General features: G+C 41.4%; 1 protein-coding gene across 2 annotated transcripts in view; it reads left to right on the top strand.

Annotated features, from left to right (window-relative positions):
- The window catches only part of XDH (xanthine dehydrogenase), a 40,319-nt gene that overhangs the window by 3,179 nt on the left and 14,337 nt on the right, over positions 1-22,803 (top strand). Inside the window, exons 2-23 of one of the 2 annotated variants that reach the window (XM_052676851.1) lie at positions 3,174-3,231; positions 4,422-4,518; positions 4,830-4,938; positions 5,944-6,070; positions 6,881-6,942; positions 7,464-7,532; positions 8,294-8,359; positions 8,794-8,880; positions 9,621-9,762; positions 10,344-10,436; positions 11,175-11,326; positions 12,094-12,187; positions 13,070-13,179; positions 16,363-16,547; positions 16,825-16,999; positions 17,151-17,240; positions 17,664-17,833; positions 19,270-19,393; positions 19,869-19,988; positions 21,537-21,633; positions 22,080-22,204; positions 22,545-22,678. In XM_052676851.1, coding sequence (XP_052532811.1) covers positions 3,174-3,231; positions 4,422-4,518; positions 4,830-4,938; positions 5,944-6,070; positions 6,881-6,942; positions 7,464-7,532; positions 8,294-8,359; positions 8,794-8,880; positions 9,621-9,762; positions 10,344-10,436; positions 11,175-11,326; positions 12,094-12,187; positions 13,070-13,179; positions 16,363-16,547; positions 16,825-16,999; positions 17,151-17,240; positions 17,664-17,833; positions 19,270-19,393; positions 19,869-19,988; positions 21,537-21,633; positions 22,080-22,204; positions 22,545-22,678 — 2,486 coding nt within the window. Of the gene's footprint in view, positions 1-3,173; positions 3,232-4,421; positions 4,519-4,829; positions 4,939-5,943; positions 6,071-6,880; positions 6,943-7,463; positions 7,533-8,293; positions 8,360-8,793; positions 8,881-9,157; positions 9,177-9,620; positions 9,763-10,343; positions 10,437-11,174; positions 11,327-12,093; positions 12,188-13,069; positions 13,180-16,362; positions 16,548-16,824; positions 17,000-17,150; positions 17,241-17,663; positions 17,834-19,269; positions 19,394-19,868; positions 19,989-21,536; positions 21,634-22,079; positions 22,205-22,544; positions 22,679-22,803 lie in introns of those variants that run through there. The other variant, XM_052676941.1, reaches the window with a different exon arrangement.

Here is a 22,803-nt window from a genome sequence, read left to right as displayed (position 1 = left end):
GATCACAGGTGGAAACAGCTGAAATCTGGGATTTTTGAGCTTTGGAACCCTCTGGATCTTACATACACAGTGAATTACAATTTTCAGTGAGTTGGTTTAAAGCAGAATAAAACATTCTCATGACCAATAGACTTACATCGTGTGGCTATGCTCAGATTATTCATTTATGTTCTAATCTTTCTCCCTGGTAAATGAATTTGAAACCTCTAGCTGACTTCAGGAATGCCCTTTCACAGACTGCAAGGTCCTCAGGGACTTTCACAGCTGACCAGCCTGACCTGCTGTTAAAACCTTCCACCTTCTGTTCTTGCCTCTAACAGACAGGAGTTGTTCAGAAAGAAGTCTATTTTCTCATTTACAGGCAGTAGCTGATGCAATGCTTAGCTTGCTTTTGGTCAACTGGGAAAGTTAGAGTCTTCCTTTTTGTTCTTTCCAATATCAGTAATTGGACAAGGTATAGGAATGCTAGTTTAGATGCTTTATGCTCTAATGACAGTTACCTGAACTGTTGTTCTCTGTTGCTGCGTGGGATAAAACAACCCATCTCAAAGCAGAAATAGCAGACACACAGTTTTGAGTTCACCACATTGCACCCAGTGCAAACCAACCTGCTGCAAGGCACCTCATGTCATCTCTGGTAAATGGCTGATGTGTCTCTGCACATCCTCAGTTCTACGCAGGGCAGGAGCAGAGGACTGCTGCCTCTCTGTGCATCTGCTCCTCATCTGATTGGACTGAGAAATTTTTAAGTGAAAACTGTTCATTGAGATCCAAATCTTGCACGTGAAATCATGAGGAAATGGGCTCAACACCTCTCTGGAAAAGCCCACAGAATGCAAGAGTGTGGAGTAAAAAATAGATGCATAGTGCAAACATAGCAATGCAGCATGAGTTTATTAGAGGTCATTTGAAATCAGTGCCCTCAGAACATTTCCTAATGTTAAACAAATTGGCATTTGATTAAAATTTAAGCTACCGTATGCAGAAGCATCTACAACTTTAAATCTGTCAAAATGTAGCCCTCAGTATGATTTGTTTTACCAAGGCAGACGTTGATTCAAAAAGCAACAATAACAGCAAACCAGCAGCTTAGCAAAGAAGAAATCTTTCTTTAATAGCAGTATCCAAACAAGTTGGTCCTAATCTTGCTGAAGACAATGGGTATAATTCAGCTTCCTTCTACACAGGAACACTGAGGGAGTTGAGCAAGAACTGTCTTGACGGATTAGATATTGAGCTATGAATCACATTGTTCTGGGCATCAGACAAGAGGAGCTGTTGTCCCCACCTATGAGGTTTTAAAATATTTTAAGAACAAATCACAGCAGGTGAGTGTAACAAACCACTTGGAAGGAATGGTGTGCTGAAGGACAGAACGTGCATCAATCCTAGTGAACAAAAGGCAGGAGAAGTACAAAGTTTCTCTGTGCCATCTGTAAGAGAGACTCATAAACCAATATTGCCCCAGCAGGAGTGTGAGTGCAGAGAAATTGAAATTACTCCATGCTCTCGTGTGTGAGATTTAGTCTAATCCAGACTGTACTCCAAACTGTTACCCCTGGGCTCTCTGGTCGCAAGTCTCTGCCAGCTCCAGTGGAAGGATTGTGACTGAGGCATAAAACCAGGCTCTTAGTTGGAATGGGATGCAAGTGTGGATTATCGTGACAATTTTCTGCATAGTGGGAGCCACTTTTTGATGAACTTGGGCAAAGATTTGGCTCTGATGGGACTTAACACATACTTAAGGACTTCACTAGAAGCGTGTGTAGCTGAGTGGTGAAGTGCTTTGCTGAATGAAGATTTAGGCTTGTGTTTCATTTCCTACTGAAAACTTCCTGACAAGGAGCCGTTTGGCCAAAACCTTCCATTGCTTGGTTGGAGTACTTCATAGAGTGCTTTTGGAAACTCTCAAGAAACATTCTTGAGACATTTTCTTAGAACTAACCATAGAATAGTATAAATACCCTTTAATCATCCGGAGAACTGTTCTGAAGCTTTTTCTCTGTGCCTGGCTACCTTGGGAACTTGATTGAAAGGGATTTGCTATGGTCATTGATGGAGCCCTGGGGAAGACACTCAGCTGACGGTAAGGATGTGAGTTGCTGAGGAAGGCCCTTGATCTGGGAAAGGCCTATTGTCCATGGGAAACCAGTAGCCACAGCTTTTCTTTTGGAATTTTTTGCCTGTTTAACAGACTACTGCAGAGGGGTCTGCGTGCTTTCTCTGAGTCAGTGGCCAAGACTTGGCCAATACGTGCTTTTGCGTCCGTATGTACAGGAGAGATGGGAATGGGGATCACTCTGCTTTAAATAAAAGCAACACGAGTGCTGGTTAGAGTAAGACATCCCTGAGCTTGAAGAATGAATTCTGTTTCCTTGTAGATTATCCCCAATGCAGAAGTAGGATTATTTTTTCTTAAGGAAGACAAATACTAACCAAAAATAAACTGTTAACACTTGTGTTTTGTAGCAGAGAACTTTATCTGATGGTTGTAAAAATGTGGACTCAAATAGAAAGTATGAACCTTGTCTCTTGAGAATAACCCTGTCACGTGTCAAAGGCATTAAAGTGAAACGGTACAGAGGGCGTGAAGGTGTTTTATCAGCAAGAAAAATGGCTTACACAAGTAGCCTCTGTATTGATTTGCCCTTCAAAACTGGGAAAGGTTAATTCACATACAGTGCCTGCCAATGTGAGATTTACCTCAAAAAACCAGTAACTATTTTTCTTAGGATTTGCACAATGTAAGTGCCAAGAATACATGATTAAGCTCTGGCATGCAGTGAATTTGACGTTCTACTAATAACAACAAAAGAGGAAGACAAGCTCTGCTGTCATTTGGAGGGAAGAGCAGACTTTGGTTTCTGGCCATGGGGTAGAAGTCCAAGTAAAATCTGATTTTATATCTAATGGTTAACTGCAAATATATATATTTTTTCACTAATGGGTGAAAATCTGCAGAGAAAATATCTCTTCGATTATAATTTTACATTCCTGCATTTAGGATAATTGTCAGTGTAACACTGGTTGATTTAACATCATCAGGAATGGTATTTGCTATTTCAGCTCTAGCACCATTAGTCAATTCTGCTGGTTGGTTGGTTGGTTGTACAACACAACATATCCGTGTTGTTAAGTTTTCTGTGTGTAAAAGTACTTTTTCCTTCTTGCAGGTGGTGGAAAAGGATGTGGACCCAGAAACTACTCTGCTGACTTACCTACGAAGGAAATGTATCCAATGTCAGAAGAAATGACAGGAATCTTTGCCTATGGCATTTCATTGTTGTTTACTGTTCAGCATTGTGGAGTGGACAGAGTGGTGCTCCACGTGTCTGGTATTATTTCTTGCTGGGAAAGATTAGAGCAGATATTTTGAGATTATAGAACAGAAAAATTTAAATCATCTACTTCACGTAAACTTGAAATTAGTTATTAATACGACAAAGGGAGATCTCAGCATTGGCATATTGGATTATGGTATATACAATATTGGAATATTGAAGATACACGTATGGAGATGATTGAAGGAAATTTAGCTTTGTTTCATGAAAATTGTAAAGAATTTTCTGTCCAAAACATTAGAGCCACTTGAGCTGCTGTCTGTGTTGTCCAGTAATTCGAACATTACTGGATAGGTAATAACCAATAATTTGATTATCCTATGACGTGCTTACCATAGGCAAGGTTAGAATGATCCATTGGTGTACCCTTAGAGACAAGGGTTTCTGTTGCATACTGTGGTTGTATTTCTGGATGCAAAGAGTCATGTTTGATTCCCGTGTAAAGCTAGTGATATGTGAGTCAGATTTGCTTTGGGAGATGAGTAGCCATCACTGTGATGACCAGGCTGGCTCTACTAGGTCCAGTTCAGTAAGTTGTGTCACTCCATATTTAATGAGATTTTGTCTGAACTATCTGGGAGTGGACATGCTACAGATTTTTCAGTCTGTGTTGGTGTACTCCTTCAAAAGAATTGTGCATAGTTGTTTTATCTTTGGTGCCACGTTCTGGTTGTCTGGAATATGAGATAAGTACAAAGATATAAATCATTATCCTCTTTGGGGTTTTCAGGAGAGATATAGCAACCCCACTTTGCCTGATTGTATCTTGGATAGATTAAGTTCAAGAGGGAAAATAATGGCCTGTCTTTTGTGCCAATGTATGCTTCTCACTTCTTGACCTTTTATACCTAAAGTTGTTAACAGTGAATGTAAGTAGGTTCAAAGGAGAATCTTGAAATTGATCTCAAAGATTATGTGCCAACATTTGAGACTTTGCCCATATTAAGTTAATTTATTGAGAAGGAAAAAATATGAATGCTTAGTTTCCAGCAAGAAATCGCTGCTAAGACTTGATTGACAACTGTTGGAGAGGGCTTTTGCCAACGTTCCTCATGTTTTCCTTAATTCCTGTACTCTCAGTGGGACTATGTGGAACCAAACTGGGCTGTGGGGAGGGTGGATGTGGTGCTTGCACTGTTATGATATCCAAGTATGATCCCTTCCAGAAGAAAATCCTGTATCCTTTTCAATCTGAACCCTCAACATTGTGTGTAGCAAAATGTTCTGTGGCTTAACACACAGCGATGATATTTAACTTTCTAAGTCAAATCCTCTTGTGCACAGTCAGTTTAAAATTCAAGTGAGGTTGTTAAGAACTTTGAATAGGTGCTATAGGATTTGACTTGCAATGTTTGCATTGCAATCTACTGAAGCTCACTTGCTGTGTCTGCTGCCGTGGATTCTAAGTACTTTTCGGCCCCTCCTGATTCCTTTTTTCCTCTGCAGAGCAGCACTGTTGAATGAAATAACCTTAATTTATCACTTTAGCCACCATACTGCCAATGCTTGCCTCTTCCCTATCTGTGCTCTGCATCATGTAGCTGTAACTACTGTTGAAGGCATAGGAAACACAAAGTCCAGGTTGCACCCAGCCCAGGTAAGCTATTAACGCCATTAACTATTGAATCCTGCATGCACACTTTCATTTTGTTTGAACATGTTCTAGAGTATTGAGATCTTCATTATAATGCTGAGAGAAAGATTTTGTCTTTACTTGCAGGAATGGCTAGAAAGCTAGTAAGTTAATTGGTGTTATCTTGGCCAAAATGCTCACACTTTGTTATGGGGCCATGGGACTCTGGTTTGCATCCTGCATCAGAAACTGGGAAAGCTGATGTAAAGCTGGAAAGCTGATGTTGTACTGGAAGCCTGTATGCTGAAAGCTGACAGCTGAAAGACCAGGAGCAGGAAATCTGGAGTTAGGTTTTGGCTCTGTTATGGCCTTCCAAGAATGACCTTGGTCTCTCTTCTTACGTAGTTGATAATCTGAAGCGGTAGGAAGGAGTGATGGTAATGTGAGCTTGCTCTTTTGGCAAAGTGTTTTATTGCACTTTGTACGAAACTTGACTTTAGCACTGCTGGGAATACTCTCCTTTACAGGGAACTGATTCATTTCGGTCTGTGCAGTGAGTGGGACTTCTGCCAACAGCAATCTGAGAGAGTAAACAACAAAGAGAAAAATAAGTTAGGCATGTGTGAATGAATGACAGCTTGTCTGACCTTTGTTTGCTTCTTTCCCTACCTCCTCTGAAGACTAACCAGCTAAGCTTTGAAATTCAGACTCAGGTCTGTACAGGTAGCTTTCAAGTATGGCAAATCTGAAGACCTCCTCTCTTATTGGAGACTTCTGGTTATTTTCAGCTACTCTGGGAATCTGAAGCCTAGATGTAAGCTTTTCAGTGGGCTCTCTCTTCTGAAGTCTTCACAGATGATACAACCCATCTTGTCAAAGAACATTTGGTGGTTGATTCAGATCTTTTGATGAGATTGTTTCTACTTTTTTTTTTTTTTTTTTAAAAGTAGAAATGTTGCAGGAAAAGAAATCAGTACAACCACAAACTCACTTTGACATCATGAGCTGATTGTTGATGTTACTTTTCAGGAGAGAATAGCAAAAAGTCATGGGTCCCAATGTGGCTTTTGCACTCCAGGCATTGTTATGTCCATGTACACATTGCTTCGAAACAAACCCAAACCCAAAATGGAGGACATAGAAGATGCTTTCCAAGGTAATACCCACACTGCACACAGATGCAACCTGTGCTGTTTTCCTAACATCTGCTTCACTAGATAAGATGGAAGAGCAACTTTGCTTGATGTATTTCATTAAAGACAGGCAGTTTTTATGAGGTTAAGCACCAGCTTTTCCACGGGGAGACTTGTCAGGTGCTATTAAGTGAACCAAAACAGCCTATGAAAATCCCACAACAACTCATTGTCATCCTGAAGCAGTGATAAGTGGTCTCAGTCTCTGATCAGGTCTTTACTGTTCTTAACATGATAAATTATGTGATTAGTGCCTCGAGGGCTTTTAAGAGCCTCCACATCTTGTGAAGGCCCATTCATCTTGGGTACAAGAGGATGCAGAGTGACAGCATCTGGGCCAGATGCCAGTTCCAAGACATGATGGAGTAGGGCAGAAGCCAACTGTTGAAATTACTTGAGAGGGTACTGTTGCCTCTGAGGTTAGAGCTCTTACGAGGCCTCTGGCTGCAGCCTGAGAAGAAATCAGATGCAAAGGAAAGCAATCTTGTTGCAATTCAGGAGGTTGGAGAGTTGATGTGCTGATCAGACTTGCGCAATTGAGGTAAATGAATACTGGATTGAGCAGAATATGTCTAGATTAATTTCAATTGAAGGTTTCAGTGAAAAGGGATAGTAAGATTGTTGCAAAATGATTTATGAAATGTTCTTCCCAATATTTTTGTGAGCTTAATCTAGATTTGATGAGCTATGGTGAAGTGCAACGTAATTTTCTAAAAGAATTATCATTCAGCTAAATGATGCTAATTTTTTATCCTTTGTCTCTGGCTATACAGGGAACTTGTGTCGGTGTACAGGATACAGACCCATTCTGGAGGGATACAGGACTTTTGCTGTCGTAAGTGGCTTCAGACAACGTTTAAAACATTCAGAGCAAATAAATACTAAGTAATCAATGGAGTGAGAGGTAGTCTTCATTTCACATGTAAAATGATGAGCAGATCACTGTGCAGCAAGGTGATGTTGGAGGTGTGCTAGATAGTTCCATGGAAGCACAGCCACCAGTGAGTACTCAAAACAACGTTCCAAGGAGTAGAGAACAAAACAGTACACAGTGTTATGCCAGTGTATCATAGGTCACCAACACCTGAGTACTCTGTGCCATTCTGATTCTCTCATCTCTATTAAGGTATAGCAGAAATTTAAAAATATTTCTGTGTATCAGAAGTGGAATAAGGATCACAGCTATGGTAACCTGGCTTCCATGCTAAGTAACACCGGGCTAACTGCGACTCCAGCTTGGAAGAGAGGTGTCAGGATGGAAGTGGGGAGAGGGAATTGTCTCAGAAGGGAATAAATTCTGCTTCATTTTCTGGGAACACGGCCATTTTTCTCAGAACAGTTTTTTTGTCCCCACAGGACTCAAATTGCTGTAGCAGTTTAGCCAATGGCACTGGATGCTGTCGTAGTAAGGGAGAAAACAGCATGGTAAGCTGAACTTCAGTAGCCATAACCTCAATTTGCAATGTAGTATTAATAGAGGGGTTTTTTGTGTGTGTTAGTCATTCCTCTGGCCATACTGTATTGCAGATATCCAGGGACGTCTGAGCTGGCTTGAATGCCTGTCTTTTGGAAAACACTGCCATTCTGTATGTCTGGAGTAGCACAACACGTTATGACACAGGTTTTAGAAAAGTGAGGTGTAGCAGTTAAGTGAAATAATGTGATGACGCTTGCAATCGAGGTGCTACCAGCTTTTGCAGCTGTCTTTCTGTGAAAGCAGATCTAAATTAATTATCCAGTATTGATCTGTCCCAAAGTTAAACAGTTCAGTGATGAATGATTTAATGACCATCCCAGGACATCACAACTGAATCCTCTTGGGATATCTGGAGGAAAAGAGCTGATCACATTTTATGTAATAGTTGAGGTACAAATGGTAGAAACTGAAAAGAAGGAATTAAAGCATAATACAATAGAAGTGTAAACTGACTTTGGGAAGGAGAGACTATAACAAAACTCTTCGGAAAACTCCAAAAAATTCTTGTGGATTCTTTGATAGGAAACATCTGGGTTTGTTTGGAATATTTCAGCAATTAACAACTGCTTGGTGTTATTTCATTAAAATTATTAAAGAATGCATGTTACTGAAAATTTCAGTGACCCAGGGTTTGATAGGAGGGAAGGAACGTATCCTGAATTGTTTAGTTTTGTCCAGACTAGTTGAAGTATGTTTGTTTCTTCTTCAGAATGGGGGCTGCTGTGGAGGAAAAGCCAATGGCCCAGGCTGCTGCATGAATGAAAAAGAGAACCTGGTAGAGTGTTCCTCAACTATTTTGTTCTCTACTCTGAGTGTTTATGAATCTAACTTTGCTTTACTCTGTGCCAAAGCTCATTGTAATCTGAATTTATGCAGAGGAGATTGGACTAATTTAGCTTTCATGCTGGTCTTGCATCCTGGAATGTACCTTTGTCATTTAGCACAACCAGTGTGAATGTGATGAAACTTTTAATTGGCAAAAATCCTGTGAGTGTATTTAGGTTTCTGGCCTGACATATTCTGATCAGAAAAAGTCTGATCTGGAAAACTTGGGACACTGGACTATGTTGTATCTTTTCGCTGTTTGTGGTCGTTTGTTTCATGAAACAGTAAGAGGCATTGGTCTGAACAAAGAAATGAGATAAGGATGTATGTGGTTAACTTTCTCCTCTGCTTCTCCTCCAGCTATCTTCATTCTCTCTTTCATAGACAATGATGCCCTCCAGCCTGTTTGATTCTTCGAAGTTCCAGCCATTAGACCCTACACAGGAACCAATCTTTCCACCAGAGTTAATGGTAAGGTACTTTAAAAAGAAATAGTACGTGGTTCACTGGCTTCATTTTTCCACACAGGGTTTGAATGTTGCCAGTACTCAGTGTCCTGATGAAATGGTAGCGCCAAAGATGGATGATGATGAAATGAAGCAGCATGGGCACAAATATTTCCCTCTTTATGAAAGACTCTTGCCAGTCAGGATGGCTTAAAAGATATGCAGGCTAAGAACGTGCCCCAGGTGGCTGCACTTTCTGTTGTCACCATATGTGTCTGCTCTTGGGTTGCCTTCCTTTTTGGTCACTGACTATCAGAAGAGGTAACAGCTGCTGATATGTGGATTTCACTTTACTAGCTCATATGTATATCTCTGCTGTAAAAACAGTTGTCTGAGCTAATGATCCTGTGACCCATTTATACTGTGGAAAGAAAGGTAAGAAATACAGGAAATAACTGAATGTATGTCTGAACTAGATAACTTCCTGAATGCACCAACTTTGCTCCACTTGGTATAGCAAGAGTAGAGGCCGACTGGCTTACGTCAGAGATTAGTTCTGTCCATATTTCAAGGGAAGGAAGAACTTCTGTCAGTGTGGGAGACTCCAGTCAGTGATAGCAGAGGAATGGATGGAGAATGGCCAACTGCCAACCAGATGTGGGTGCCATGGGTCCCCATCAGTCACTTGGCAGGATTTTTGGCTTCATGTAAGGGATTCTTGGCTTCATGTAGGGCCCGAACTCTTTCTGCATTCTCTTTCTACAGACTCAGAAAAGCAAGGAGCAGAAGCAGGTGTGTTTCAAAGGTGAACGCGTGATGTGGATTCAGCCTACAACTCTCCAGGAGCTGGTGGCACTCAAATCCCAATATCCCAATGCCAAGCTTGTTGTAGGGAACACTGAAGTGGGTAAGAAGAAAAGCTAGTGTGCAAAAAAAAGTAAACTATTGTCTAGATGTCTGAGCTTTTTTTTTTTTTGTGGGATTTTGAGAAGTGGGAGTGACATGATATGACTTATCTTTTTACTAGAGGTCATTCAGTTGTGAAATCTACATTTTGAAAAATTTCCAGGAAGTAAATTGTCATGCCTTGAGATCTTGTGTGTTGTCTCCCAGCACGTATAACTCTGTAAACATGAGAGGTGTGAAAGAGAGTTAAGACATGCTGAGTAATTCTATTATCCTAAATAAATCAGGAGACAATCGCTCAGCTTGATCTCGTTCATTGTATTAATTTTTCTTTCCCCAAGGGTTATGTACAGCAATAGCCACGTCACACAAGTGCTAAATAGCCTAAAACTGCCCTGTGAAAATTCTGGTGTTAGTGGGGAGCGGATTTTAGTTTGTTGTCTTTCTGACTGTATGTGGTCTGTACATTAGATGGTCAATGAACTGACTTGTTTATAGGCCTGCTGCCTTTTCACTGGGAGACAGTTAACTGAGGCTCTCTATCACATACGCACAACTGAAGGAGTCTTACTTTTCCTTAAGGTATTGAGATGAGGTTAAAGAACATGTTGTATCCAGTGATACTAGCACCAGCATGGATCCCTGAAATGAATGCTGTTCAGCGCACTGAAACAGGTGAGGGAAAGGGGAGACGAGGCCTGCTAAGTGTGTGGGAGCTCCAATACAAAAGAAAGACTGTTTCCTATTTCCATTCATGCATTTCCCACCAGGTGACCAGGTGAGAGACATGTATGAGTAGTTTAAGAAAGAATTTTCACCGGAAGGTAGATTCATGTATAGATGTAGATGTACTAAGGGACATGGTTTAGTGGGGAAATATTGCTGGTAGGAAAATTGTTGGACTAGATGGTCTCGGAGGTCTTCTCCAGCCTTGGTGACTGTGATTCTATCTCAGTGTGTATGGTGTTTCAAGTATATCGTTTGGCTCAATAATGAATGTCAGCAGGCCATCTTTATTAAGATTTTTAAATTAGCAACTGTGAGAAACACATTGGATTTGACAGTCTGTGTAACTAAGCATTTATCTTTGTGATGGAAGCAGGGAAAACTTACAAATAATTAGAAGAAATGAAGATGATGTAGTGAATGCAGCCAAGCTACAGTAAGGCAAATGGATGCTAGGCTACTGTCATGTAAGAGGCAGTACTGCCATGAGCTGTGAGTTTTGTTCTGGGGATGTGATGTTTACACGCATTGCATTACAGAATACTCCATTGTGGCTGAGTGCCTTCCCCAAATCTTTGCTGCCTAATTAAGTCCAGTGGCATCTAAGCTTTGTAGACGCTGTTATAATTCCCCTTCTATATCTAGATTTCTGGGAGAAGAAAAATAACAGTTCTCATTTGTCTGCAGGGGTCACCTTTGGCGCTGCCTGCACTTTAAGCTTAGTAGAAGAGGTGCTGAGAAAAGCAGTGGCAGAGCTTCCTTCTTACAAAACTGAGATTTTCCAGGCTGCCCTTCAACAGCTGCGATGGTTTGCAGGGCCACAGATCAGGAATGTTGCAGTAAGTGACTCAGGAATACTGGGGACTGCAACTGAGAGCTTAGTCTGAGGAGATGGCCTCCCTTATCCAGCACTGGTGTGCCCTGGGCTCTTTGCACAAGAGAAATTTATTTACTGTGTGAGTGAGTGGTGAAATGCTGGAACAGGCTTTCTACCGCTGCACTTGGTTGTTCCAAGGCTGCTAATGTTCAAGAGCGACTTGGAAAATGCTCTTATTAATGTGCTTTACCTTTTGGTGAAGAGGTCAGGCTGTTGGGCTCGATCTTTGAAGTTCCCTTCCAATGGAACTCTTCTACTGTGCTGTCGGCTCTGGGAAGCCAACCTGCTTTCATTTTAACCAGACGTAATTTTACAATACATTGGGCCACACATTTGTGCTGCAGTCAAAACACTTTGTTTTCTGAATGTTACTGGAAAGTTTCTCCATGGATCTTTCCATAATTGCATCCACACCAAGTGAATCTTGACACTGCTGGGTATACGTGGCTTGAGCATAAGGTAGTTTTGATGCAGTACCCAAAGACTGCTGCTAAAACTGTCAGACAAATGTTAGTATCAAGGGGCCAACAGCTGTTTTTGTGGATTTTATATATCCCTAATTCATTAACAGCCTGGAGTTGCTGAGTAAGCAGAAAGAGCTTATCAAAGCAAGCTCAAGTGCAGCCAGTCCTTAGTGCACTCTGCGTGGGATAATGTAGGGTTGCAAGACGTTATTGTTAGATGTTGAGAATTTTTATTATTTTTCTATTTCATTTATTATCACTTTAGGCTCTTGGTGGGAACATAATGACAGCAAGCCCAATCTCTGACTTAAATCCTGTGTTAATGGCAAGTGGAAGTAAACTGACTCTGATATCAACGAGTAAGTTACTTATATTTCTTCATGGCACTGAGATAGATGGGATAGTCGTAAGTCCTTTCCTATGGAATATTGTCAGATCAAAACTTGAAAGTGCGTATCAGCAATGCATAAAATATTCTTTGCTTGACTTTTGGAGGGTTTTGCCCTTTTTGATTCTCAAGTCTTGGGGATAGGCCTAAGACTGGTTTCCTAAAGAGTTTTGAACTTCTATGCCAAAATAAATCTGGCACAGTGTACGCACTTACAGAAACTGTGAAGAACTGGTTGGAGATGTCTGTTCACAAGAAAAAAAAACAGAAAAACCAAAACAATCAAAAACAGGTGTACAATTATTTATGTCACTCTCATGCTTTGATTGTTGTGGATTTTTTGAAATAAAAGCTGAATCCTGTTCTGAATTTTTTTCTCCTCCTGTGAAGAAAACTAAATGTCACAATTTGCATTTGTTCTTAGGGAGAATTTTTTCTTCAAATAGGTTATTTTTGAGAAGTAGTCTGTCTTCTCAATGGTTTCTTATGTAACATGTTTGAATGCAGGCTGTGGAAAGGGGAAAGAGGGACTTGCGTTGAAATGCTAGAAATTAATTCCACCAGAGTCTCAGCTTTAATTAGATGAAGGAAGGAGGACTTGGAGAGATCTTTCATCAGTTCTTATGCAGATATGTACAGAGATGTAATCTGTGATATACATTTGATATACATGATGATCAAAGTAAAGCTGAGAAAATCCTGATTTGTTGGAACAACAAAAATGAGTGGAAAATGAAAACTGGTACCATATCAAGAATGATTTGTGTAGACGAAAGGTTCTATCGTATATACTCTTTCCATTCTTCATCCGAGATGCTCACTCATTCACCACTGATCTCTCCTTGCTCTGCAGAGGGCAGGAGGACTGTCACAATGGATGAGAAGTTTTTCACAGGATACAGAAAAACTGCAGTTAAACCTGAGGAAGTACTCCTCTCTGTTGAGATACCCTACAGCAAGGAGGTAAGCTTGTAGAAAAGCCGTCAGCATCGCAGAGTTAAAATATTATTACCTAAATGCTAGTTTCACTGCTAGGCATTTTTCCTTGAAGATTGGCCTCCAAATGCTTATGAAGTCCCAGTTGGATCAGCAGGCAAATGAAGTATTTGGTGAAGATATAGCAATGTACTCTTTCTAGTAAGCAAGAGGAACTGAGCTCTGTCGCAAGACCAATTTTTCTGGCACAAGAAATGAAAACTCCACTTTATTGTCTAGGGCTTTCGAGTGCATTCAGTAATGGTTAAAGGACCAATGTGATGTTCCCAGAGGTGTAAATTCTGTTTGTGAAATGGTACAGCAAAGATGCTAGCAATTCCTGATGTGAAGTTTATGATTCTGAGGTTCCTGTTTCATTTCTGTGAACTGAAATGGGGAAGAATATGGGGATAAGAGGCAAGTTGAGTTTCAGTATCCTTGCCTTGCAAGACTGAAACCAGAAGGACTGCTTATCGTGGCAGTTTGGCAAATAGGGCACTCCCCTTTAACTGCATAATAGATTCACTGTCTATGAAGTAAAACCCCTTTTTCTCTTCAGGGCAGATAACATCAGACTGTAATCTGCTGGTGTGAGGGTATTTACCTTTTTAGAGCTTGAGACTACAAGCTGTAAGATTCAAGGATTCACGGTGTGGTAACACATTTATTTTGTAACTGGAAAGCATCAATTTACCTGAAATGCCATCACATTAAGGAACAGAGCTAACAAAGTTGTTGACTATTCTCTTTCTTAAGATTATTTCTCTTGTGTCTAAGTGTTAAGAGAACATAGGTATTTTATTGATGACATTCTTACATGTATTTCTGAATAACTGTTCTGTGATCTTGTGATAACTACAAGAAGAATTTCTTTTTCTCAAAATGAGAAACACTTTTGATAGAGTTGATGGAAAATACCATGTTCCTCCATCCATACCGAAGTTGTGTGGCAGCTTCACAAAAGAAATAAATGTTCACCAGCAGGGCAATGGTGTGATCCGTAGGTTACGTGCAGCTCATTCATCTGAAAAACTAGAACAACATTTGAACTCTGGATCTTATGCTGTCTTGGTCGGTCTTTGCTCACAAACATGAAGCCAGAGAGAGCAAAGTTCTCCAAGGAATGTCTCATGGGGCTGGCATGCGACAAAGTCTTCAGGAGCTGTGATATCCTCACAACAGATGCATCAGTTAATGTATAACACAGCATTCCTGGAATGGGACATACCCTTTATTTAACAGTCCTCTTTCACTTCTAGGCTATAAAAACGTCCCGTGTTCCAGATAAGGTTCACAAATGTTATATGCACCATTTGCATTATTTCTCATTTAGCAATCATTAGTTTTCCATATCCTTCTCCTCACATACGCCATTCTCTAGGCCATTTTTCGCTCTTATTTAATGTTTATGACAGTAATATTCTGAGTCATAAACAAACCAAGTCATATTCAAACAGAAAGTGCTTAACAACACAGTGACTATATACTTCTCTATGAACCTATGAAGGTTTGTAGTATTGCATTTTTTTCTACACTGGAGAGACAGAAAGATCACAAAGTCTTACTTCATCCTTTAAATTGATATTTTTCAACCTTCTTCCTTTATTGACCCCTATAGTCCATGCTTTTGTCAGTTCTTTCAAACACAGAAATGTTTTTGCAAATGCAAATAGGTGCTCCTACATGGTGTTACTTCAGGCAGGAGGAAGAACCTAAATCTGTACAGAGCCCTAGTCAGTTACTTGGCTTTTCTGTGAGACTGCTAATATCTGTAAACTTTCACTGTGAATGTTTAGAGGGGACATTCCCTTGTTTTATCATGAGGTAGGGCATACGTGGGGAGCTGGTAAAATGGTTACATTGCCTACAGTCCTGGTGATGAAGAATAAGTATCTTCTCCCACAGGACACTTTACCTAGAAAACCTGCAGCGTCTTGTGAGAAGTGGAGGTAATTGCTATGCTCCTTGCTATGATCTTGTTATTGGAGATTTCTGAGGTGTGCTGTGAGAGAAGTGGCTGCTTTCTCTTCTCTTTGAAAGCTTATTGGGAGGATGCTACTGATGCTCTTCTGCCACTACCTGCTGGCTGCCCGCCAATTACTTGGATTTAGGAGATGAAGCACACACTTCAGTTATATCTCCAGTAACAAGAGCTCAGTGCATAAAACCAGCTCCGCGTGGAACTGCTCTCACTGCCAGCAGTAGTGCAATTACTTCCTTACAGTGGAGTCCACTTCTGATTAGAGATAACTAATGGAACAGACTGCTATGCTGGGCGGTAGCTTGGCTGAAGCATTCAAAGAAGAACTTGGCAGCAAACTCTCAAGAATGGCCGTGCAAAGATATCAGATCTGATTTCTCTCCTAGTCTGCAGGCAGCTGGAAGAGGAGTTTGTTATACACTGCAGCACAGGCAACGGGAAAAACTGACTTTTCTGTGACTCCAAGGTGATGCTATCACTTGGTGTAAACCAGTAGCATATTAATCTCTTGTTTACTGCTGGTAGGAGAGCTGCTGAATTTTGTGAGCTGTAGCTGCTGGTGCATTTTTTTCCCATGGAATCCAACAGAGGATTCAGAGTAGTTATTGAGAGCTGTATTTCAATTTGTATTTCAAGTAATGGACTGAACTGACAGTAAGTCTTGCATTCACTAGTCTGGTGTGTTCTAGAACTGTGAACCATTTATGATTACTGATTTCAGTTCCTTTCAGGTATAAGGACTTCCAATAGAGCTGGAAGAGAAAGGGTGAAGGAATCTGAGTTTTACTGATTAGGTTTCCAACTTGGCAGCCCGGGAGAAAGTGGTTGCAGAGGAATAGTAAGATTGTTTATGTAAAAAAAGGTTTTTTTCCTCACAGTGTAGGAAAACTGTATGCAGGTGTGCTAAAACTCATTTCACAAACAGCCCTATCTTGGATAATAACCACTAGTGTAATACATTAGACTTAATTTTAAGATCATGTGAATTTTGGACTTGAAGGTCTTTTCCAACCTATATGATATATAACACTGCCTGAACAAATATATCACACAAGGCACTGCGAGATGAATCCATCTGATACAGTTCCCTAAAATAGCTCATCTATGTAGGGATAGGTTAACAGCTTGTCCATTTCCATGCTCCGAAACATGCCAAGGCAAGGAATAAATAAATATTTTTCTGTCTCTAGGGTGAATACTTCTCAGCTTTCAAGCAGGCTTACCGTAGGGAGGATGACATTGCTATTGTAACCTGTGGGATGAGAGTCCTGTTCCAACATGGCACCAGTCGAGTGCAGGAGGTCAAACTAAGCTATGGTGGAATGGCTCCTACAACCATCCTGGCACTAAAAACTTGCCAAGAGCTCACTGGCAGGTAGGAGTTTTTCTGCGAGTCTACTAGGGGAGCAGCACTAACAGCAATTCAAATACCCAGAATCATTCTCTTTGATGGTACCCAGAAGGACAAAGGGGAAGAATTGGTGCTACATTTCTGCAGCAGTCTGTATGTTGTGTGATGCCTTCCTTCTTCCCTTACACTCAAATGTCTGTGTTGGGCTCTCGGAATGCTGAATGAGCTTGTCTGTTGGAAATCTGTCCTGCTGATAGTTAGGGCTGAGGAAAGGTTGACTATTGCCTGTGTTCCCTTGCAGGGACTGGAATGAGAAGCTGCTGCAGGATGCCTGCCGCTTGCTGGCAGGTGAGATGGACCTGTCTCCTTCTGCACCTGGTGGGATGGTGGAATTCCGACGCACGCTCACACTCAGCTTCTTCTTCAAATTCTATCTGACCGTTCTCCAGAAGCTGAGCAAGCAACAGAATGGCCCTGTGAGTGTTGCTAGGGAAGGCAGGCTGGGGAAGAGGGAGCTGTATGTGCTGTCTGAGAGTGGAAAGAGTTGAAATTCAGGCAGATTGGCTACTGATGTGTATGAGAAAGGGACTGACTGGGAAGATAATTTTCTTTAATATTCTGTGGCAGAGCAATCTGTGTGAACCTATTCCCCCAACCTACATCAGTGCTACGGAGCTGTTTCACAAAGATCCCATTGCAAGCACCCAGCTCTTCCAAGTAAGTTGCTGTTATCTAGGCTTTTCTTTAGCTCAAGCAGTGCTTCTTGTCTTGTTTCTTCCCTGAGTATTAACAGTACATGAACTTCTGTAATGCTGTTGCTAAGGATTTTAATTTGGCCTCCATCCCTTCCTTACTTTAGGATGCAGTGCCCAGCACTGCTCCTTTCATCTTTAGTACTGAGAATAGCTAGCTGCCAAACTTGGAAGTTTATATGAGCCGAATCCCTTTCACTTCCTTCTCTGCTGTTCCTTGTGTAGCCACTCCATCCTATTTATCTTCCTTTCCCTAAGGAACTGAGGGACTGAGCCCCTGTCCCTTTACATGTCCTGCTAGGATGTCTCGCCTTGCCTTTTAGTCTCCCATCGGTGCTTCTGCCCCCTGCAATAGCAGCAGTGAAGTCAGCAGTGTGTTTTGCTCTAGGAAGTGCCCAGGGGGCAGTTGGTGGAAGATACTGTGGGCCGGCCTTTGGTGCACGTTTCAGCAGCCAAGCAAGCCTGCGGGGAGGCTGTTTACTGTGATGACATTCCACACTATGAGAACGAGCTGTATCTCACACTGGTGACCAGCACCAAAGCCCATGCTAAAATCCTGTAAGTGTTGCTTTTGAGTTTCACACGTTGCAAACGTCTAGTTCCTGTGGCTTAGAAAACATTGACATGATAAGTTGAGGATGAGGGGAAAGCTTCTTGCACCAGTGGGAACTCATTGCGTGCTTTGTGCATGCAGGTGTCTCACATGAAGGTGAGATTTGAATGTTAAGCTGCCTTGTAAATCTGTGTGAGGGGAAAACTGAGGGAATTAACTGACCTGGCAGTTTTGGAGCACAAAGCCCTTGTCCCTAGGCAGCATTCTTACCCCATCTCACTCAACCATGTAGAATTAGTGCATGGCATTGCCTCATATCATCCTCAATAGCCTTGTGATTTGTTGTTTGTTCCTTAGGCAATACTTCCTGCCCACTTAAGGCTCCCTGCCCAATGGTTTCCCACAGTGGTCAAACATGGGATGGGCAGCATACAGTGGTCATTGGTGCACTGATGTAGTAGCTGACTTCCAGCTTGTGACAAAAAATGTTCTGTCATCATGATTAAATCTCAGGTGTTACAGTGTGGTCATTGAGTGCCACAAGCATATAAGCATCATTACTATTACCGGTGCAGGTGAGGCCATGAAGAAAGCATCCTATCTATGCCTGTTACCACAGTGTGCAATATTTTCTAGAAGTTGCTGTGCGTGTTTCTTGCACTTGCACTGCACACTGACTTTTCAATCTGCCTGTGTCATTCCGTAGAGGATGTGGCAGTATGTTTCATTAGGACAGAAGTAACAGAAGAGCCTCAACCTACGATTCTATTGGTCAAAATACTGGCTTTGGAAACTTCTCTTAACCTGAGTCAGGTTTTGACTAGCAACTATAAGTTAGAAATGATCTGATTTTGTATTACTAAGAGAATCAATGAGGGGATTCTTTCTGAGGCATTAGTGCAGAAGTGTTGGAAAGTGAGATTTCATAAGAAAAATAGAGTTGTCTTCAGCTCCTGGTGCCTAAGAGTTCACATTCACACGTGAATGTTTTTTTTAAATGTCTGTAGAGCACTGGGACTAATAAACAACAACTTTCAAGCACATCTTGCAACGAAGTTTCAGGAATCTAAACAAGAGTGCAGGTAAAAATTGCAGTAATTTATAGATGATGTTAAATTGTTCAGCAGAAACAAGGCCACGACTCTTCTACTGGCAACAGTCCCTTTGTAAAGCCAGCCAAATAGGTAGCCTGTGTACATAATATTGCAAAAGCAACCTTTCACAATTTTTTAGAGCTTCAATTTTTTTGTGATTAATACTCGATGAAAATGATTTTAGTTGCCTCTCTGCTTTAGTCTAATGTGATATCCTATGACAAACTTCTCTTATGCATTGCCAGGCTTCTTGGAATCAAGCCTGAAGATTTATCGGTGTCTCATAATCAACCACAGAAAGAAAAATAAGAAATAATAACTCTACTTCTCCTGCTTTCTCTCTTTAGTTCTGTGGACGCATCAGAAGCCCGGAGTGTCCCTGGGTTTGTGTGTTTTGTCTCTGCTAAGGATGTTCCTGGCAGTAACATCACTGGCATTGCTAATGATGAGACTGTCTTTGCTGAGGATGTGGTACGTTCTTAAAGATAGCCTTTTTCAATCATGCTGCCTAGGAGATGAGAGTACTTATATTGTCCCATGTAGTCGTCTGCCATATGCAGAGACAAATGCTGGCTGTGCTGGAGTCAGTAGATATCTATTTGCCAAATGCAGTAAGGCCTGCTCCAAACCCCTCTCCTTTATCTCTGATCAGTGTCTCTTGTGGAGTTATGAGTAATCATGGCTACATTGCATTCAGACAGCTACATGGACATAAAAACCCTACTCTAGCTACTCATCTATTCCTTATGCTATTCAAAGGTGGCTTTATGTAGACCAAACAGTGGGGAAAAGGAGGAAGGAAAAAAAAAAAGAAGGGGAAAAAAAAAAAAAAAGAAGAGTTGAAGAGAATTAACACAAGTCTTGCAGTTACTCTGTGTGTGTGTGTGTGTGTGTGTGTGTGTGTGTTTATGCACTAACTGATGGTGGGTTCAAACCTGTCCTGCAGGTCACCTGTGTGGGTCACATCATCGGTGCAGTCATTGCAGACACACAGGAACATTCCAGGAGAGCAGCTAAAGCTGTGAAGATTAAATACGAGGAGCTCAAACCTATTGTCACAATTCAGGTAAGTTAGCTCAGGTCTGCTTCCTCAGTCAGCTCTCAAAGCTCTGATATCCAGTGAACTTCGCTGTTCACTCACGGTTATGTAGCCATGCGTTGCATTTGTCTCTGTGATGGGGATGCAGCAGTCTTTAAAGGGATCTTCTCAAAACTGAAGAAACATGTCAACAATTCATGATTATTTCATGCCTTTTTTTTTTTTTTTTTTAAACTGGAACACTTATTAACAAGGCATTCCTGTAGGAGTAAAAGCTAATTGTATCTAACACAGCATTCACATCTAGAAAGGAGAGAAAATTGGACAAAGCCATTCCCATTAAGGAGAAATTAGAAATACTGGGGAGAAGTTAAGGCTAATTAATTTTTATGAAGGTCAGTATTTTGTGCCACGTGTTCTGTATTTGGATTTGGCTCAAAAAATCTGTGCGTTGTCCAGCACAGACATGCAGTCATCTAAGAGCAGAGGTTTTGATCTGTTTACATAGGTAGTTCATTTTCAAACCATGTGTTAGAACTTTTCTTTTTCTGTAGCTAATATCCGCTTATTCAACCTAGAAAGAAAAGAGCGGGGCCAAAAAACTTTGTTGTTGTTGCAGTTCTATCACTGTTGTGTTTTGTTTTCATGATGGAAACGTGCACTTTTGGCAAGAGTGCATTGCAGTCATAAAATTTCCACAGGAAAGATTGTGTTTGGGCTCAGAAGTGGACTATTTCTGCAGGAGTTCTCACTCCGTGTGGGAATACACTTTTCTCCTTCTATCTCCTTTCTTTCTGTACTGCCCTTTGGGCCATGGACTACAGTTAACACAGGTCAGAAGTCACAGCTCTGTTGGCTAGAGGTCTTGAGCTTCTGGATCCATGATATAAAACAGGTCACAAGGAACAATCCTAGGTTGCCCAGTCATGGTGTTTATTGTGAAATTGCTGTGCTGTAGTGTGGCAACAGGCAAAAAGCTTAAACAGTTAACATTCAGCAACTTGTGCGTTACCTTAAAACATTTCTACATCAGTCGGAGGAAGCTTTGCTTTCACTCTGTCTCCATAGAATCACAGAATCACCCGGGTTGGAAGGGACCTCAAGGATCAAGGAGTTCCAACCCCCCTGCCTAGCAGGGCCACCAAACACACATTCAGATCAGGTTGCCCAGGACCCCGTCCAACCTGGCCTTGAACACGTCCAAGGACAGGGCATCCACAACCTCCCTGGGCAGCCCGTTCCAGGCCCTAACCACTCTCCTTGTGAAGAACTTCCCCCTAACATCCAACCTAAATCTTCCCTCCTTCAACTTGGATCCATTTCCCCTAGTCCTGCTGTTGTCAGCCCTTTTGAAGAGTTTACTCCCCTCCTGGGTGTAGGTTCCCTTCAGGTATTGATAGGCTGCAATGAGGTCACCCCGCAGCCTTCTCTTCTCCAGGCTGAACAAGCCCAACTCCCCCAGCCTGTCCTCATAGGGGAGGTGCTCCAGCCCCCTGATCATCTTAGTCGCCCTCCTCTGGACCCTTTCCAAAATCTCAATGTCCATGAACGTTTCATTGTGTCATTGTTTCCCAGGAAGCTATTGAGAAACAATCCTTCATTAAACCTATAAAGAGGATTAAAAAGGGAGATGTGAAGAAAGGATTTGAAGAATCTGATCACATTTTGGAAGGTGAGAATGAACACAATCCTGTTTTAGAAATGTTTGTCTCGGTGTTATCAAGAAAATCTGGAAGGCATCAAACTTCATAGAATCACAGAATGACTTGGATTGGAGAGGACCTCAAGGACCATGAAGTTCCAACCCTCCTGCCACAGGCAGGGTTACATCCTGAGCCATACTGGCTCAATGGTGTGGAGTGCAGGATTATTTTTTAAATGTTTATTGCTTGTTTGGTTGATTTTTTTATTTATTTATTTATTTATTTATTTTTACATCAAAATGGAAGTGTCAGTTTTAGAGCTAAGGGTGTCCAGTGCTGCACAACACTGGACACCCAGTGCTGTGCACCCATGTTTCGTGTTTAACAATTTAAAAGGGTGGTGGTTTGTAGATAGGAGATGGTGGTAAGCATCTTATGGCACTCTATCTATGGGACACTTCTGTCAACTTTCTAGGAGAGATGTACCTTGGTGGACAGGAGCATTTCTATCTGGAAACTCACTGTACTTTGGCTGTACCCAAGGGAGAAGATGGTGAGATGGAACTCTTCGTGTCAACCCAGAACTTAATGAAGACGCAGGTAGGGTCTCTCTGACTTCAAATATAAAATTCTTTTGAATATCAGTTTTAGACTGGATGAATGTTTGTTTTGCAGTTTGTCCTAACTTGCCTTATGCTTAGTAATAATAATAATAAATCCCACACCTATCTCTAATTTTTCAGTCTACACCCATCCAGCTGATGTCACGAACTTGATTCCAGCTGACTGATATTTCTGTTGGTAACACATCTCTTAAACCAGGGATTACAGAGGATGCCTTCAGGACCATAACGCTGGCTTTTGAATGACACATTGAAAAGGGAGGTGGTGTGGATGAGACAGTTCCATACATCGCTTCTGCTGTTCTGTTTTTCTTTAGGAGTTTACTGCCAGAGCTCTGGGAGTCCCATCAAACCGCATCGTGGTTCGAGTGAAAAGAATGGGTGGAGGATTTGGAGGAAAAGAGACTAGAAATACTATTCTGACCACTGTAGTGGCTGTGGCAGCCTTCAAGTAAGTTTCATTGTAGGGATTAGGGGGTTTTTTGCTTTTAGAATTCACCTGGTCCAGACAGTTTTTTCTTGGGCAATATTTGTGCTGGAGTGCTCTGAAGACTGTGTAGTTTGTAGCAAGCCTGG

Source organism: Tympanuchus pallidicinctus, unplaced genomic scaffold (assembly GCF_026119805.1).
Source record: "Tympanuchus pallidicinctus isolate F22 unplaced genomic scaffold, pur_lepc_1.0 scaffold1, whole genome shotgun sequence".
Classification (NCBI taxonomy): Eukaryota; Metazoa; Chordata; class Aves; order Galliformes; family Phasianidae; genus Tympanuchus; species Tympanuchus pallidicinctus.
This window is presented reverse-complemented; position numbering and strand designations above follow the sequence as displayed.